This window comes from Rhopalosiphum maidis, chromosome 3, assembly GCF_003676215.2.
Source record: "Rhopalosiphum maidis isolate BTI-1 chromosome 3, ASM367621v3, whole genome shotgun sequence".
Taxonomy (NCBI): domain Eukaryota; kingdom Metazoa; phylum Arthropoda; class Insecta; order Hemiptera; family Aphididae; genus Rhopalosiphum; species Rhopalosiphum maidis.
This window is the reverse complement of record NC_040879.1, coordinates 68707120-68726629: the sequence shown is the minus strand read 5'-3', so window position 1 is coordinate 68726629 and position 19510 is coordinate 68707120. Positions and strand designations below refer to the sequence as shown.

The 19510-nt window shown below is 29.7% G+C and overlaps 1 protein-coding gene across 2 annotated transcripts in view; it reads right to left on the bottom strand.

Annotated features, from left to right (window-relative positions):
* LOC113558493 (zinc finger protein ush) overlaps positions 1–19510 on the bottom strand; it is a 100587-nt gene that overhangs the window by 15464 nt on the left and 65613 nt on the right. The window contains exon 1 of one of the 2 annotated variants that reach the window (XM_026963962.1): positions 12079–12237. The exons of the other annotated variant lie outside the window; for it this stretch is intronic. Coding sequence (XP_026819763.1) covers positions 12079–12115 — 37 coding nt within the window. The 5' untranslated portion in view covers positions 12116–12237. Of the gene's footprint in view, positions 1–12078; positions 12238–19510 lie in introns of those variants that run through there. 2 annotated transcript variants of the gene reach the window in all.

Genomic DNA, 19510 nt, shown 5'->3' with positions numbered 1-19510 from the left:
TTAATGTTGTATTTCAGTACATAAATCGAACGACCTCATTGTGAAAAAAATTACACGATGTAAAATTGGAGTGACCATTTCGTGAAATATTTTCGAATTTCACGAAGTGTAAAACATCTGTTTACATTTCACGAAATGGTTATCTTTTCATGAAAAGATCGATTTCACAAAGTGGCCACGACATATATATACTGAGGGAGGGAAGTTTTTCGTTCCGAGTTTGTCAAACCATCCAAGTTTGGAATTAATATTTGTGTACATAATTATTATCGTTATGCAGCTGGTTATACACTTCGAACGGGTTTCATAATAATATAGCATTATTATTTATTACAATGATAAAAAAAATATATAATCAAGGGGATTCGGTACCGACCGTCTTCAGTATACGTAGGCTTATTTAATTGAGAATGGTTTAAATTTCAAAAATCGATATTTAATAAAAAGTAGAAAAATCATTTTCAAGTATATTAACATCATGATAAACTCAATTATATTTTCAGACGTTTTATTCGTGTTTAACTGTTATTACTAGGACAGTCGGTACAATTGACATAAGATATACTTCTTTTGGTAGAAAACATCACAGCCGGAAAAATACGAAATACGTTTTAACGGATTCCGAGCGCTTTATAATAATATTATTAAGATGATGTATTTAGAATTGTTTTTTCAGTCGATTCGGTTATTTAAAATCAATAGAAACACGCGATATTGATGGATACACCTAGCTGGTGTGTGTTTTTTTAAAATTTTTTGTAAACATGCGTATCAGCTACGACGACGACACACATATACATATACATTATCATCATTATTATTATTATACAAGTAGGTTGGGCACGGTTATTACACACCGAGATAAGATAACGAGCGCCGACTGTGCGATATACTATACGATGTAGGTAAATGCATTAGGTACAATAATATTATAGGTATATACAAACGTATGTGATGTATTATAGGTATTGCTAGTGACGTTTGGGTACGTTCGGTTTCAGACGTTTATTATTTTTTAAATGTTAGTTTATTTTAAATTATATTTTTAAACAAGCAGTATTGTTACTCTTTTACTTCCTCCACTCTCCAACACCCGCCAAACACGGGTTTTCTTTATTTTTACTTCAAGTGTTACTTATATTGTTATTTTATTAATATTATCTACCGCACCGAACGTGTAAAGATACGGTGAGCGATAAGCATTAAAATTTCAACGTTTGAAAAAAAAAAAATTATTTTTGCATTAACGGTACACGATTACAATAATAATAAAATATTAATATTCCGGCAATAATAATTCACTGGTGCGATTACCATGAATGGTACACGGGGATAGAGACCATTATTTACGACGATGGATACGCGCGATGTGGGACGGTAAGAATGAGGTAGACTGAAATTTTTTTTTGACGAATCAACTAAAATAAAACGTTTTGCGAAATGCACATGTCGCGTATATATAGTGTTTAAATAATTAAGTACGCAGCGTCTCCGTGTGAATTACCGTACGATAAATTATTGTCATTAGCTATATATAAACTACGCATTTTAACCTCGTACAACTGTATATAAGATATATTATATCATAGTTCAAAACGCTCCGTCATCGTTTTCATGTTGTATTTTTTTTTTTTGCCAAGAGTAAACCACAGCAGCATTTATACACGATATCCAAACGTATACACGATCGTTGCGCAGACTTGAGGATTAAATCTATGTCCCTGACCTACAAAACTATAATAATACGACTGTTTTGAGTTTATTTTAAATTTATACATACACCATACACAATACACGTACAAACGGGTAAGTTAAGTTAGGTACAAATATACGTAATTCTGCATCAGCTATTTTCACGGTGGCTATATAGGTATTTAAAATAGTATAATACATAGTGTATTGCGTATACGACTACCCAGTCAGAAACTGCTAGAAATAATTATTCCTTATCGCAAATGTGCAGTATATCTGCATGTGGATAATCCTTCACCGTTTTGCCATATCATATCCAATTTTCATCCCTATTATTTTAATCGGCCTATGATTTTTTTTTTTACTAAATATATTATTTTGTTAATCGATTTACCGTTGCAAATTATATTGTACTAACTATGCGGGTTTTGTAAAGTACATTTCAAAATCAACATATTCTTTCTGTCTATATAATATATAGTAATAGTATAAATGTATAATTGATTCGTTGTCTAAAACCAATTATTAGAATATATTGTTCATAAACGATGTTAATTGTCTATTTATAGTCTAATAAGTAATAACCAAAATAGCATTTATGTGTGTAAATATAATGTGTATAATTTAGTTAGTTTGGTTAAAGTTGTTGCAGTTATCCGTAGCATATAATTAATTATTATGTTTCAAGCTTTAGTGTAAAATACTATAATTTCTAATATAATAAAACAAAAACGAAAAACAAAATTTCATACACATATATTTGTATTGAAATAAATATTGAATATAGGTATGCATAGAGCCATAGAGGCATATTTAGGTTTTCTTCGTCTATAGGTACTTCCTAATTTGCTATCTTTTACACTACACCACCACACATCAAATGTATATAATCAAATTATAAACTTATAAAATTAATATTATCATCTATAAATAAAAAGAAACATTACCTAATTAATATTGATCAAAATAAGAAGTTTCACTGAATAACCACGTGTAAAAATAAAAGGGTGGTCTTGATATCCAAATGATAATAATTATTAGACCGACATCTTTCACCCCTATAATGTTGCAATTGTTGCCACTCTAAACTCGTACCTATAAGGTGTGTGCAAAACACGACCCTAGAGCATGGACAGTGGGCACATTACAGTAAATTTTCAACAAACATTTATTTTTATATTTAATTATGCATAAAACTGATATTAGTCACAACTCATAAGTATCTCAGGAAAAAAAATATTTTTTTCTCGTAATAGAAAATAAACTATACTATAATATTCTAACATCATAGTATATTATATATATAGCTAGGAGAACCTAAAAAAAATAGCTTTATAACTACCCTCTTATTCCTATATAATATTACATATTATTTATCTTATTAAATTTCTTACGATCTGCAGTATAATATAATATATCCAATATTGTCGACTGGGTTTTATAACACGTAGTGAAATAATGACTATAATAAACATTTTACTTTTATACTATATAGCTACATATTATACAACTTATGTCTTACTATACATATTATATCTATACTTATCGACTCGGATAAAATATCGTAGAAGAGCCAGTTGAAACGTTATTACCACTACTGGTACCACTTACTACGTATATATATATATATGTGTGTGTGTGTGTATCCAGTAATATATTATGTAATATTATCCACGTGTGTGTCATCTGGTTCATTACAAATCGTAGCTTTTATCATTTAGTTTTGGAATACTTAAAATCGAAACGAACCATCTATAAATCACGTTCAATGAGGAATAAGAACCCGCACCACGAAGACTCGCCCACAGAGTAGGTATATATGTATACGTATAGATATATATTAGTATTATAGTGTTTTTATATGGTGGCGACCGGCTTATCCACAAACCGTTATCGCGCAGTCCTTAACTGCTGCCGCCGCGTGATATTAGTCCGAGTAGGTATCTATAAAATATTACAAAATTATGTCGGTTTTCGGGACAGGACAGGTGATTGCCCCGAGAGAAAAAAAATACCATTTACTGCTAAAAATCATAGAATTCGAATACTGGTGTTTTTTTTTTTTTAAAATCACTTGAGTGGATCTGTACATTAATATTATAATTTGCTCTTTAAATACATAACATTATAAAATCGAACAATTTTAATGATATTCTAATGCGAAACAAAACAGAAAAAAATGTGAAGCGCCAAGGTAATACAAAGGACATTTTTTAAGGATAATTGTAATTTTTTTTAAGTCATAACAGAATAATATTGTACATGTCACATATTTTATTTTTATTGATAAAACCGTTTATAATTTTTTTCTCGTTCCGAACGGCAGATATTTATATTATAATAATTTAATAGCATATAATCTGTGTCCCGAACTCTCGAATCGATGCGTGGGGTCCTACTTATTTAAACGTTTATTATTGCCATATAGATTTAATATGATCTATATTTCGTACGGTACAATGAAGGTTCTATGATATTATGTTGTACCCTGCTATAGAGTATAGACCATTATAATATTATAAGCCATATAATGTGTCACGTGTGTATGTTAAATCACCCATCAAATAATCCACATACATTATCTGTGCATAGACGCATAAAGATCATATTATATCGTAATAAACGTATAATATATATCATATTGTTATTATTGTGTTGTGAGTATTAATATGTAAAATATGTTGTATGGGACACCAGTTTAAGTAGTTGTACAACACATACATACGCGTGGTTCTATCTCGAACAGAGCAAGCTGTACCTATATAATAAGCGCCTCGTAGAGGGATGGGCCGTATACCCAACGGTTTCGGAATCTAAAAGTCGTGCGACTGTACACGGACAATCGTCGCGTAAAGGAAAATCAAATACTAACACAACACATATCAAATAAAGTACCTACCTTGCACTTAAACACACAGACACACATGCACGGTGTCGTTAATTACTGGAATAAACATCAGTATCCACACCGCATACAGATAGGTACATGAGCATATCTTATGGCTACTGACTAATTTACCACAACAGTACGTTATTTATGTAATTATGAAAAGTGCTGAGCTAAAATTACAAATACCAATTCACTGTATTCGGTTGTTTTTTTTTTTTTTTGGAGGGGGATGGAGATTAGAGCCGGTTTCATTCATGGCGTCATAGTAATACTCTCCGTGTCGCACACAAATCAGAATAACTTTCAGTCATAAGACATATTTGATATAAATGTTAAAATACAAACAGTTCACATGATAATATATTAACAATTATTGTTCATCGCTAGACGCTAATATAATAATATTCTTATTAAATCGTCGAGCATTCAAAGCCAAGTTTCTACCATGTGGAAAACTGTAAATCACTGAAATAGGGCACAAATAAAGCAATACATTTATATTCAAATTTGAAATCGTTTTAAAAATGCCTGCACTTAAAGGTAAGGACAAAAGATAATGAGATGTAGGTATCTTTTTTTTTTTGTAGATATTATTTTGAAGCGAATTGTAATTAATATTATTTTGTTATTATTTACATATAGGTGTACTATTTATGAGTATAAATTGCTAAATTTGATAAAATAGGTTGAATCTCAAGTTTGTAATGTTTATAGTATGAAGAATATAACAACAGCGTGGAACATTTTATTAATACTTAATATTATATAAGTGCACATAACGAGTTATGATACAATTTTAAAAAACCGTCTTCTAACCCAAACACCAATGTGCATATTTTAAATACTAAAATGTCTGGCCACGCTACCGTTTATTATGTATAGTAAGTATACATGCACAATGCACGGTCGTGTAAAAACAGTCATGTCGGAGGCATATTGTACGTATATACTTATATACATAATAAGAGTTGCGCGTATGTATTTATCATTATTATTATACACATAATATATATATATATATATGGCGAGTGTGTATATTATAATACGTACGAAACACGTTTTGCCGATTGCGTGTTCGCGTCCGTAGATAACCGCGGCGGCGCACGTTAATTTTCGAATTTCCGCGCGCGTATTCGGGCGGTGGCGTGGCAGTGCGGTTTCGCGGGGCGAGAGAAGCGACGACTCCTCTTGTGTCCACGCGCACTTGTTAAACGCTGTGTATACATAATATTACGTCGTCCGCTTGTATGCTTGGACGGCGACGACGATAGGAGAGGAGATCGCCGACGACCGATATCGGTCAACGGTTTTCGGGCTGCGCCGCCGATACGTACGAGAGATTACGACGAGGCGGCGGCGGTCCCGCAACATTGTTATGTAACGTATATTATACATATATAATGTACTGTATGTATAGGTACTTCTTCGCTAACGCGATAATCGAATCGTGACAAAACCCTCTGTAATTAGCTCGGAACTAACTATATACTTGTTCGCCATGCGTGTATGTGTAAGAGAGAGAGAGAACAAGAGCGCGCGCGCGCGCGCTTGATAGAAACGAGTCCTGTAATAATAATAATGATAATATTATGCGTTATATTGGACTTAGTCGCGGAATATATTGTTGCAAATAAGAGAGACGACCGGACGCGTTTTTTCTGTCGGAGGATATGTTTATAATGTTTATACAGATAATGTACCTAATAATAGGTATTAAAATAAGGTGATTCACCGACAGCGTTCACAAAATTTTTATCCTTTAATAATGATTAATAATATACACATTTATTTAAATTCTAACTTTAATAACGCTTAAAGTGCATACATGAATAGAATGCTGTAATGATACAGGCTTATTTTTTATAAACTTAACCTACGATGTACCATTTTTTGCTGTAAATTACCTAGGTGATTTTTAAATTTTTGACACGTTTAAGTTAAAATAAGTAAACAAATATGGTTTCTGAGTAATTAAGCTTGATGAGTGTTAAGAATAATAGTTTTATTACTATTGTCTATTATTATTTTATAATTGATCTGTATAGAATATTTAGTAAATATAATAGTATAGCCAGTATAGGTATAATATTTAGTCTAATATTCATTAATCGTTATATACACGGAAATTTTTCTACAAATTATAATTATATAGTAATTACTATAATTTCCAAATCATTATGAGTCTCACAACCACCATATACCTAAACCTATCATTATGACGTATTATCCTCATAGAATATAGAACATTTAAAGACTCAAAAACTTATTGTTCAAATTTTAGTTTTGATACATCAGAATATTCAAATATAATCTGCTCAACAAATTATAGTCAAAACGAGACTTTCATTTGAAGAAAAATCCAAGTATTTGAAAATATATTAAAGTACACGAAAATTCCAATGATCGGTATATTTGTATAAATTTAATAATAAAGTAAGATTGCTTATCACTCAGAATCACTCTGTATAACGATCGACTGCTTTTTTCTCGAAGAGCAACGTGAGGACGGACAGAGGAGAGACGTAAAAATAGATACCTGCAGGTCCTACTATAATATTTATGACTTGCGCGTTGAATTGGTTTCCAAGTATTACTTTTACAAACACACTTCGTAATTCAAATTTTCGTTCCTTGTCTTTAAACAGATTATAACAGCATAATATCTCCGCTGTTTTAAATTTCTTTGTTTTACCCCACAATATGTTATTTATAAAGCTTTAATCATTATTCGTTATTAATTAATTTTTGTAATCACAAATATTATTGTTTTGTTATATTTTTCATTTATTATTTCACTAATAGTTTCACATTTTCTTATTATCCTGTCCTTTTTTTTTTTTATAACATAGGTAATACTATATATACTTTATTTAAGGGCCTTTGAAGTTTGAATAAATAAATACAATAGGTATCTACATTTTTTTTAAATTACACATCGCTTCTTTTTTATTTTATTTTATATATACATCATCATCGACTAATGGAAAAATATTTTTTTTAAAAGTATACTGAAATCGTTGTGCTATATAGTTTATAAGGTTGGTTGTTGTTCACCAATGCAATCATAATAATAAATAATATTATATATTAAATATATTAGAGATATTAATAATACGTTATTGGTTCATGATAGTTAATAATATTAATCAATTTGTGACATTTTTACACGTCGTTTTGCACAATCAACAAACACCTTACCCGTTCGTCGTTGAGTTTGTCAACAATTATTTTTCGTCGATAAAATTACCGTTTAACATGGTGTAGATTATAAGTGATGACGTTTAAAACGATATGCTCTATCATGATTTCGTAAAACCAGCACAAACTTAAAATAATAAAAAAACAAACTCATGTCTATCTGTATAAAGGGGGGGGGGGGGTAACGCACGATGATTTCGGCGAAGGATATTATCTTCATTGTCGCCAGAAAAGTTTCTATGGTAGTAGGTGAAACGTTAAAGTCGTATAATACGATTAAGATAGTTACGGCGGTACATCATAATAATATACAAAGCGTATAATAATATAAGCCTACACTTAACAGCTACTCAAAAAAATATAGGCAAAATCTATACAGACAGGGATATAATTTTATTTTAATGAAAAAAACTGGGGATGTTGAAGCCCTTCTATACTTTTTAGCAGTAAAAAAGTATTAAGATGACGGATAATACATATAATGATAAACTTTGTTAACCCTTCCCCCTCCACCAATCATTAAATAATTACATTTTTAATAATGACTTTATATACCTACCTATTAGTTTATATATTATATTGTTAAAAATAAGAACTAATTAGCCATAAGCGAGTAACGACATACATTTGACTATTTGAGGAGCGAGGGCATAGTTTTTAATACCACTCTAATCACACTTTCGAAAATGCGCCTATGTATACACGCAGAAGTTAAAAAGTTGTTTAAAACTTTGTGAACACTTATTTGTACAATAACTTACGTACTTGGGCATGTTTACGATATTTATGGAGTATCGGTTAACACCACATTTTTTCAGCGTTCATCATCATAATATTTGTGTATGTTGCGCGGAGACTGCACACTTACGCATATATAATATATAATATGTACAATATACTTATATACACATAAATATTATATACAAACGTGTCGCACGCGAATGATATGCGGTTTGCGTAATCAGGTCGCTATTATTTGGTTTTGCTTAGGTAATTGTTTATTTTTTATTTTTTTAGACATAGGCAAATTTTTAGACTTATTGTACAAATTTGTCAGTTCGTTGATATTATACTCAGTCGGTTGACCCTCAAAAATGTGACCAACCCTACTTGAATTGAATTCGATGTAGTAGTATCTGTATCTAGTTTCACCGTGGTCAATAACCTATCATTAAACGAAATGTAAGGTTTCATAATATATTGATGGTATAATTAAATCTATTAAATATTTGACAAGGCGAAATTCATGGCGTTTGATAATATAATAAATATGAACCTGTATTAATACATGTATTATGGACTTTTATTAACATGTACCTATTTGCGTATGGATATTATCAAAGTAGATACAATTAATAAATGGACAATTAATTTGAATAACCCTGAAATATATAGTAATTTATTATTATATTATTAATTTTTGTTCAATGATAATTAGTGATTTTTAATAGTAATTGATTGTAAACATTTATAGATGTAAATAAATTTTCGAATAATTTTAATTCTACGAACAATTTTTCTTATCAGACTTCGATTAACAAATAATATATAAGGAAATAACACACAAATATTCACTGTAAAAATATAAATGTACATAATCCTTATTTATACGAACAAAAATACTATATTGCTACAACAAAATAAAATAGTGAATTGTATATTAAATTTATGATCACATTAATATAATATTATGTAGGTATTTAAATTAATTTAAAACGTTAGCATTTTGAATTACTTGTTGGTTTAATAATAATATGTATTATACTGGAAAATATATTATCATTTAATCTCTAAATTCCGTTAGTTCTCATGATCGTGACACCCACGCGTGAACGAAGCCGTGATTATAATGAATAGGAAAAAATTTAAACGAATTTATTTTTTTTTAAAAGAGCACAAAATATAAGTATATATAGACACTTTTGGCGAATGCAGATATATAACGACGATATTATACGTTTCTAGGGTCAATGATTTATTCGACGTAAAAATATTCGATGCACATATACAAAACTGAGTTCTTATAATAATATTATATTATGAAACATTAAAAATATAATGGTGTTTTATTTATTTATTTTTTATCGAACTCGCAGATAACAGGAAAATGAAATGAGTTTCTCTTTAAATGCTTATAATAATATAATCTTTAGATTTTACGCGCATTATTTGAACACCCTGAGTTTAAGGTTATAACAGGAAATTCGAAAAATTACAGACAGAAACTATGAGTCGGTTCTTCGGAGACGCTAATAAATACTTATTATCTGATCCCAATCTCCTGTTTACCGTGTTGGAATCCTTTCACACACATAAATGTATTATCGCCGTAGCAGCGCGCAAGGAACGCACAGATAAAACGTCGGTTATCTAACTCTTATCTACCCTACTAAAATGGTGTATTGGACGGAGAAATGAGTTTAGTTGCATTATGGATTTTGTGTGTGGCCATTACAAATGAAATGTAGTGGGAGACTATCTCACGTCAAAACGCGATTGGTATAGGTACACTATATATTATTTTATGTGTGTGTGTGTGAGTATTGCGCACCACAGTCATGTATAATATAGATTATTTTAAATAAATGTTGGATTTTTGTGTACAAGTTGTTTAACGATTACTCATAAAAACATACTAAAAAAATCTTTTCATAATTTTGTGATACGAGCGAAATCATTGATTTTCAATTACAAATACCCATTAAATCGATGGACAAAGGGACCTCGTCCCTCCGGGAAAATAAAAACATGTTATTATGTATAGGTATACAGCATACAATAATATTATACAAATACAGGTTTAAATACTATATAGTATCATATAAAATTAAAGTAAATTTTTCATGTCATTTGACAGAAAACTCATACCTACTAAATTGTTTAAGTTGTTACTCGTTATAATATAATAATATATACAGCTATTCTGTAAAATATATGAAATGTTTCGTTGAAACAGTGAAAGGTTTTTGATTTGAAATCCGACTACGTTTTGTTAGGCAAAAGTCAAACACGGTTTAAAAACATTACATCTCTAGAATTATTATTGATGATTGTTATCAGAGTTATGGCTCCCTTATCTTGACTCGACCTCGAAGCATAATAATTTATATCGCCCTATAATCGGTCAAATCTTATCAGTGGCATTTGGAATTCGGCCGGCTGCCGGTGATATTTTCCACCTGACTTATCAGTTTTTTCCCAGTGATATAGTAGCAGCGGGAAGTTTATCGGCTGTCGAAATCAATATTAATAATCGACTTTATTATATATTTTATACACCTACCTATCGAGTCCATTAAAGTTATTATTTTTTTTTCGATTTGTTCTGTCAGACAATTAAAATTAACTATGCACCGAATTTTTCACATCCTAACATAACAAGAAGTATAGTATCAAGTTCTCAGTATAACGCGTATAAATTAAACTGAATTGAAATATAGACTTCCGCTATTCGAGAGATATTCATTTAATTAGACAAGAGTTAAATTAAAAATTAATTAAAATTATTATATGTACGTCCAGTTAATAGTAATGATTAAACTAAATAATTATTCATTAAATAAATTCTATGTATATGTACAATATATTATATATTAATGGTCAAATAAGAATTATTTAACAATATTTTTCACACTGCTAAAAGCAATAACTATCGGTAATAATTTTTTTATTCGCAGTTAATTATATTTATACTATTTATTTGATTAAATAGGTATTTAAATAATATTTATAATATTATTCTATACTCAAATATTTTTGAAATACCAGATAAATAAAAATGTATTAACATATTAATTGTGTATTCAATTCTGCGATACTTAATGTATGTTGTTAATTATTATTACGAATAAATTATGATTATATATGTTAATACTTTTACTTATTTTGTATGTAATAAATAAACGAATGTTATATAAAACGATACAACGATTATTAACTCAAAATTGGTGTTTTTGTTTACACCTTACGGCACTGTTAAAACATGGTACCAGCTGTAACGACTTAGAATAATAAAGTAAATCGTAATCAAACAAAAAAAAAAAGCAAAAAAAAATTTAATGTAAACATTTCATTTTTGAGATAATAAGATGTACAAACAAACCTCTTGTTGATTAAGCAAAAAATAATTGAATCATCTAATTGAATATTAAATAAATAATAATAATAATAATAATCTGATGTCAATGATAATAAACTATAATATTATCATAATACCAAATGCAAATTAGTATTTGAAAAATAGAAATCGATTGGTTTTTAACTTAAGTGTACAATTTATTAAAAACCATATTGCTTACTTATGTTTTTGATTGAATGTCGGATCACTTTCACCATTTTTAATTCGCCAAAGCGGAAAAAACAATCTTCAGTTTAATAGCAAAAGAACAAAAAAAAAATAAAATAAAAATCAACGACTTGCGCGACATGCAACGAGCACCAGACCAATTCAATAGTGGTTTGTGTCGGTACGGTTGAAAACGTATTCAAACGACAACTGAGCGCGATATGTGCGTGACACATATAATATACGGATACCATCTAAGACCACTAGATGCGTCAACAGATTAACTACAATATTAGAGTCGTACGCGATAAACGGAATAATAATGATAATGATAGTAATAATATCATAATAATCGCAATAATAATAATTATAATACGTAGAACGCGCGTGTGATAAATATTCGTCGGAGCTCGAAGCACAGTTTTGCTATGGGCAAGTGAATGAGAGCCACGCGCGACTACAACTGTAGCGCACAAACGCAACAAACCATAAAAGAATAATAGTATAAACATAACTGTGAGATTGATTTTTTTTAATATTATAATTATAATGTTTCCCGTGAAGCGATTGATCTAAAACGGAGCAATTTACATAATATATTAATAATATTGTTATCCCGAAAACTGTACTAGTGCACGATCAAAATAGTTCCACAGAGTTAGGGAGTTTTATTTTTCGAAATTATTTGTTATTGGCATGACGTAACACGAGACATGTTTGTAAACTTTGAACTGCGATTCCGAGTGTCAGAGTCAATGTTTGTTTAGTTATATATATATTATATAGGTAGTATTATTATTATGACGGTATATCATCACGCTTCATTATCGCTCGTCGGCCAACAGCTATCATAATATTATAATATACTATAATATAAATAACCAGAAAAACTACACGAGCGGTATAATCAGACCAATATCAATGTATATATTAACTATTAAGCATACGAAATGGTGTAATATAACACGGCCGACGACCCTCGGGCGTACAAACAGAATTATGCGAAGAGTATTTTTGCACACTACGTAGTTTTCGCTAATGGTCGATTTCCGAACGATATTGATATTACATTATTGCTGTGACGCATCATATTTAACAAGAACGCGACGCTTTTAAGAGGACGTCGCACCCGTCGTGTTGCCTCCATCTAACTAACGCATAACATACTAAAATGTATGCGTTCAGCAGTTCCAATTTTCGCTGTTAGCATAAATACGAGAGTGATTGACTTATTAATTATTGTTATTACCAATCAAAATTAAAGGTCACGTTGGTTTTTTACAATGTTATAATTTTAAAGCAAGTAATGAATAATATGTAAAATTTATTAATATTAAAAAATGATCATATATAGCTTAAAAAATAAAACATAAAATACTAGAAAGAATACGGATAATGTTCTTTACTTTAGGTCAAATCATAGATCAATACAGTCTAATGCTATTCACTTGTAAAGCGATGGTGTAACGTCTTTTAAATCTACCATAATCATAATGTAATAAATATAATTAGACGATTTTTGATTGGATAAGTGTAAACAGCGGTTACCATAGACACAATGAGGTAGTTAATTTGGAATGTACACGTATGGAATTGTTTAGTCACAATCTGGACAATGCACGCGTATTATGTACGTATATATTATAATTAATATGTTTATAATAACCTACATTATTATTTTTCTTGGATTACGCGGCAGAATATTTTATTATGAATATATTATCGTCACGTGTGTGTCACCACCACGGTTAACAAAATATAGAACGTATAGTAGTTACACGTTTTCGATATCAAAAATCAAACTTCGACGATCTCATATTAACATTAAACATTATAATTTATAACGATTGGTTTATTTTCGAATTTTTCGGGAGTCATAACTACATATTATGATCAGATTCAACACTTATAACAAACGTCTTATTACATAACGATCGTGTCTGGAGCGACGCACAGCAAGGGAGTACTAGGGGGACTTAAAAACGCGTAGAAAAAATAAACATAATATGTGGACGTCGCTCTACTCTCGAGATGATAGAGAGAGGTATAACGCCACGCATACGTCATGTCACAATGATCCCGCGTATATAATATTATGTGTACATTATTATGTGCAAAGTACACTGCCACCAACCAGATAATACGATTGGCGACTGGGACTTGGGGTAGAAGCACAAACGGTGTGTGTACGGGGTTGATGACGATGATGACGATAATAATAATATAATAAATCCCGTCAGGTCGCATTAAACTTCAGTAGTATCATCATAGCACTATTAAAGCAGGTGCCTGTATTCTGTATTACACGATAATGATTATGGCAACGACAGCAGTCGTGTATGACTCGGTGACGTGACAAGCGAGTGCGAGAGAGATCCACGAGAGCACAAATGTAAATACGAATGGAAAGAGAGTGAAAAAAAAACCAAACCGAACCAAGCTGATAACAGCGGCGACGCGGTATTGACATAACTCTATATACCGGGTAGACACCCGTTCATCGTCGGCGGTATCGGTGTATACGGGGGTGAAAGTGCGGGAGAAACACAGCTCCAAGATTTACAGGACCCGCGACAAAATAGTATATACATATATAAATGCTTATCGGTCGGTAGCAGCGATCTGTTAAAGGGAATTAAAGAATGAGAAAAAAAATGATAATGGAAGGACTTCCGTGAGTGGTGGCCCGCCGGAGGAGGATATATCTATCTATATATCTCTCTTCTATGTATATACGTATATATATATATATACACGTATGTATGTATGCGACGGAGGGAGAAGTGGACGAATTTAATTTACTACCTGACGTCGTGTTGAGGTGAGCTTAATTCTGGTAACCCTCACCGCCGTCGCACCAACGCCAAACGTCCACCCACCTGCTCAACCCCTATACTACTAGGTAGGTATTTATATACACACACACATATATATATATATATATATATATCTAATGTATGCTGCAAGTGTATCGGCAACTCGCACTGTATACATATTATACATAGTATATATACATAGTCTATATAAAGGCGCGACCCGCCTCTGGGCCGCCACCGTTATCTCGGCGTTCCAGGCCAACCGCCTTTATCGCCCGATGCCAGGAATACACTAACGGTCTCTCACGCAGAGCGGCGCGGTTTACACTCTCTCGCCCCGGTCACCCGCTCGCGTCAACCCTTTAGAAGCGGTGATATTTTCAACGGCGTTGTACGGGGGTGACGACGAGGTAGGTGTATATATATACCACTCGGGTGCGAGTGTGTGTGCGTGTGTATGTATGTGTGTGCGTGCGCGCGGCATATATAGTTATATAATAATATAACATAATATATAATATATAGGTGTGTATATATATATATATATATATATATATATATATATATATATAAGCACACTTGCGCGGTGCTTCGGGTCCCCACCGAGGCGTTATCGGACAACGTTCGGTCAATGTAAACACTAAATAGGCTTAAAAGGATATTTGAAAAAAAAAATGAAAATAACGTGTGTATGATAATAAAATGTTTTTTTTTTTTTATTATTATTATTATTATTATTATTACTATCAACATCGCATCGAAGGGGAATAATATATTTCTCCACCATCTGTCTTCTTACCTCTCCTTCTCGTCACACCCCGCTTACTCCTTCATCACTTTCATCCACCCCGTCGGCCACTTGCAGTCCCCAACGGCCAGACTTTATAAGGGAAAAATGAAAATAGATAATAATATATACGTACACATATATACGATGCAATAAATATTATATATATATATTATAGTATTATAATATATAAACGTAGTTAACATAAATACATATAATATTTTCATGATGGCAGAACACTTATCTATACGTACCTGATGGCGAAATAAAAAAAACTGCTTTCATGTGTTTAGGTACATCATCGAAATATAATCCGTGTATAATATATTATTATTCAGTATACACGCATAAATACATACATACATATAAGTACATAAATATTACATACATTCATATGTACATACGAGTACGGGCTAAAAATGACAAAACGGCAAAAATCGATTTCGCATCGGATCCGATTGCGCTTTACATACATGTATCATGCATGATATACTGCAGTCACACAATAGTGGGCTGTACTACGATGCGTTTGTATACGCCTCTAGAGAAATAATAAAAATGTAATTCGTCTCAATATCCCGCCGGCAGAAAAATGAACAAACATATTCCATGTATAATAATAAATAATAATAACAATATTTCTTTGTTTTAAAGGTACAGTCTAAACTTCTACAGGTACTTACTAAACTGATTATTATTATCAATTTATAAATGGGAGGAAACTTTTTTTTAGAAATTTTAATTTACTGTTACACTAAATAATTAAATAATTGTACACATATTATATTATATGCATACCTACATCAGTACTTTTTTTGTATTTCTTAATTTTTATAATTCTTTGAAAATTACTGATAAGATATAACGTTCATGGTTATTTTTTAATATTTAATTAATAAACTATAAGCACAAGATTGCATGAAAATCTAAAATATACTATATTTTAATACGTAATTGAATATGTAAATGGATTCATCATAAACGAGGTAGGTATTATTATAACACGTCATACATAAACATAATAGCATATATAAATCTATAATACTAACTTGTTATGTTAATTACTGAATTTTTACAATACAATTTGAACATAACTAATGGATTTGGTTTTTGTTTATCTAGTACATTTTAAAATTAATTATATTTTAAAAATAAATGTATTAAGTAAAAATCAATAAAATCAATTAAATAGCTATGTATATATATATATATATATACACACACACACACACACATTATATATGAATTCAAATTATTTTTTCTCGATTTTTTTTTTTTTTTTTGATTTCCTAATCTAATATAATGCGTGTAATACAACCCATTCGCATATTGGATTGTATTATAAAACATTTTCAAGGTTCTCAGATATTAAATTAATATCATCAAGTTGACAAGATAAAAACTCACTATCATCGATTCGTTATTCTTATCCAAAATAATTTTAAAAAGTGAATTATAATTTGTATTTTTCATTTCGTGTATTATCTGCAAAATGTAATTTACTTTTCTACTTATTAGTATTCTAATTGTAATTATAAATTTATATTTTAAAATTATTTTTATATCAAGAAAATTCTATTTTGTGTGGATCTGAGGGAGGTAATACAAGAATAAAATATGAAAACAATTTAAATATTAACACAAAGCACTAAAATTATTCTCACTTCTTAGATAAAATTTAAACCAATTTAATCTACTATCAACATTTGGTTAATATAATTTAGTTAATTACTAAGGAGCTTGGAAAATCTATTTTCCCTGTTTATAATATTATATAGGTACCTCCCAAATATGCTAGAGATTGGAAATTGATTTAAATGTATAAACATAAACATAAACTAAAACAAGTTGTTTTTTAAAGCTTATTTTTTTTTTATCATAAAAAACCTAGATATTAAGAATATTAAGAATGTTAAGTGTGCTTAAAATTTAAAATTTGCAAATTTCATAATATTCAATACAAATTTAGTAATCGTATGACTGTATATTATCATGTTTATCGCAACTTATAACCATAAAATATATCGATTATTAATTTTTATAATATATGGCTGCAATCAGTGGCGTAAACTGGGGGTCGCACGGGGTCGCACTTGCAACCCCTGAAAATATCAAAAGGTCGCAAGAGTATCTTTTTGCGACTCCAAAAAAATCACGATTTCAATTTTCAAAAAATTGAAATATCAATATAATAATAAATTAACTAATTTATATTTTGAGAACCAATGTTTAACTTTGTTTTGAAGCACTGGAATTATTATTATATTTATATCCTTTCCACAATTATTTATAGTTTTGTTATTAATCATTTTCTATTATTATACCAATATGTATATTTATTGTGATCGGCCGACTCGAGTCTCAATGGTAGCTGATAATAATTACAGAGGCCGCCGATTACTACTGCAGTAAATGATATTATTCCTTCAGTAAAAAACCAAGGCTCGGCAAGTTAATGGTTTTTTTTAACTCAGTTAAGTTGATATGCGTCAATAAGAAAAAGTAAAAGTTAAAAGTTTAATACAATTTTTGGTTAACTCAGTTAAATATTTTTTTTTATTCGTTACCGTACTTTATTTCTTATCAACACACAACTAAATTATAGACTATAATGTTTATATTTCAAACAACATACAGTATTTCTATATAGTATGTGTTTTAATTAATAGTGTTTAATTGTGTTTTATCTAACAATAGTCATCTAAATAATAGTTAAGGTGCCTAAAAGCTGAAAATAATTAATTTACATTATTAAATAAAATCTTTCATACAGATATTATTTGTGTGTTTGTAATAGAGTATTAGTGTATTTTTTAATAAAGAACCACAAAATATTTTATTAAATTGATAACAAGGTATTTAATATACATATTAAAAACAGTTCAGTTGTTTATATCATTATATAAATTCACAATGAAAATATTTTTTGACAAAAAAACGACTGAAATAGTGAATGTAAAAAAAAATAAATTAACTTATTTCTTAAAATGAAAGATAAATTCGTTAACTAAAAAATAAATTTAGTAAGTTAATAGTTAAGTAGTTTAATATTTTAAATCTATACTTATAATATATATATATATATATTATATTGTATTAGGTATTGTGTTATACAAAAAATATAAATGGCAGCTGATTTGAAGCCTGCCCAACCTAAAAACTGATTGCAACCCTAACAATTTAGCCCAATTTACGCCACTGGCTGCAATTCTTAAGTAAAAAAATAAAAAAAAAAAAATTCAAGTATTCAATAGAAAAACTTAATTTATGTATCTATACAATAGCTGAGTATTCGAAGCTGTTATACTGCGACGACGATAACAAAAAATAATGTATCGGACGTTTATTTAAGAAAATTGTGTGCGTGAGTATAACAACAGACAAACGCGTAACATGCCTAAATCATCATGTATATTGTGTGTTGGACTTAAATTAGAATAATAACTAAAACAAAATGTATTTAAATCGAATACATGTAATTGTATATTGCAATTTTCTAATAGCAAACGAGATAAAATGATATAACTGGTAAATTTCATTAATTGGAGTTAAAAAGCATTTACTCTTAATATAAGTCAAAATTATACATACAAGTATCTGATTAAATAATAATAATAGTAATTAGTAATAATTACTTGTTTTTCTAATTCACTCGGCATTATTTAATATTACATATTACATAAAATATAAGTATATATTTATAATTGGTTACACTGTATAAATGCTTGATAAATTGAAAAGTAAAATTATTTCAATAATGAATTAATGTACAATAATAGGATGATTTAAAATTTCGACATACAGAATTAATTTAAATATAATGTTATTATACGTGAACACTA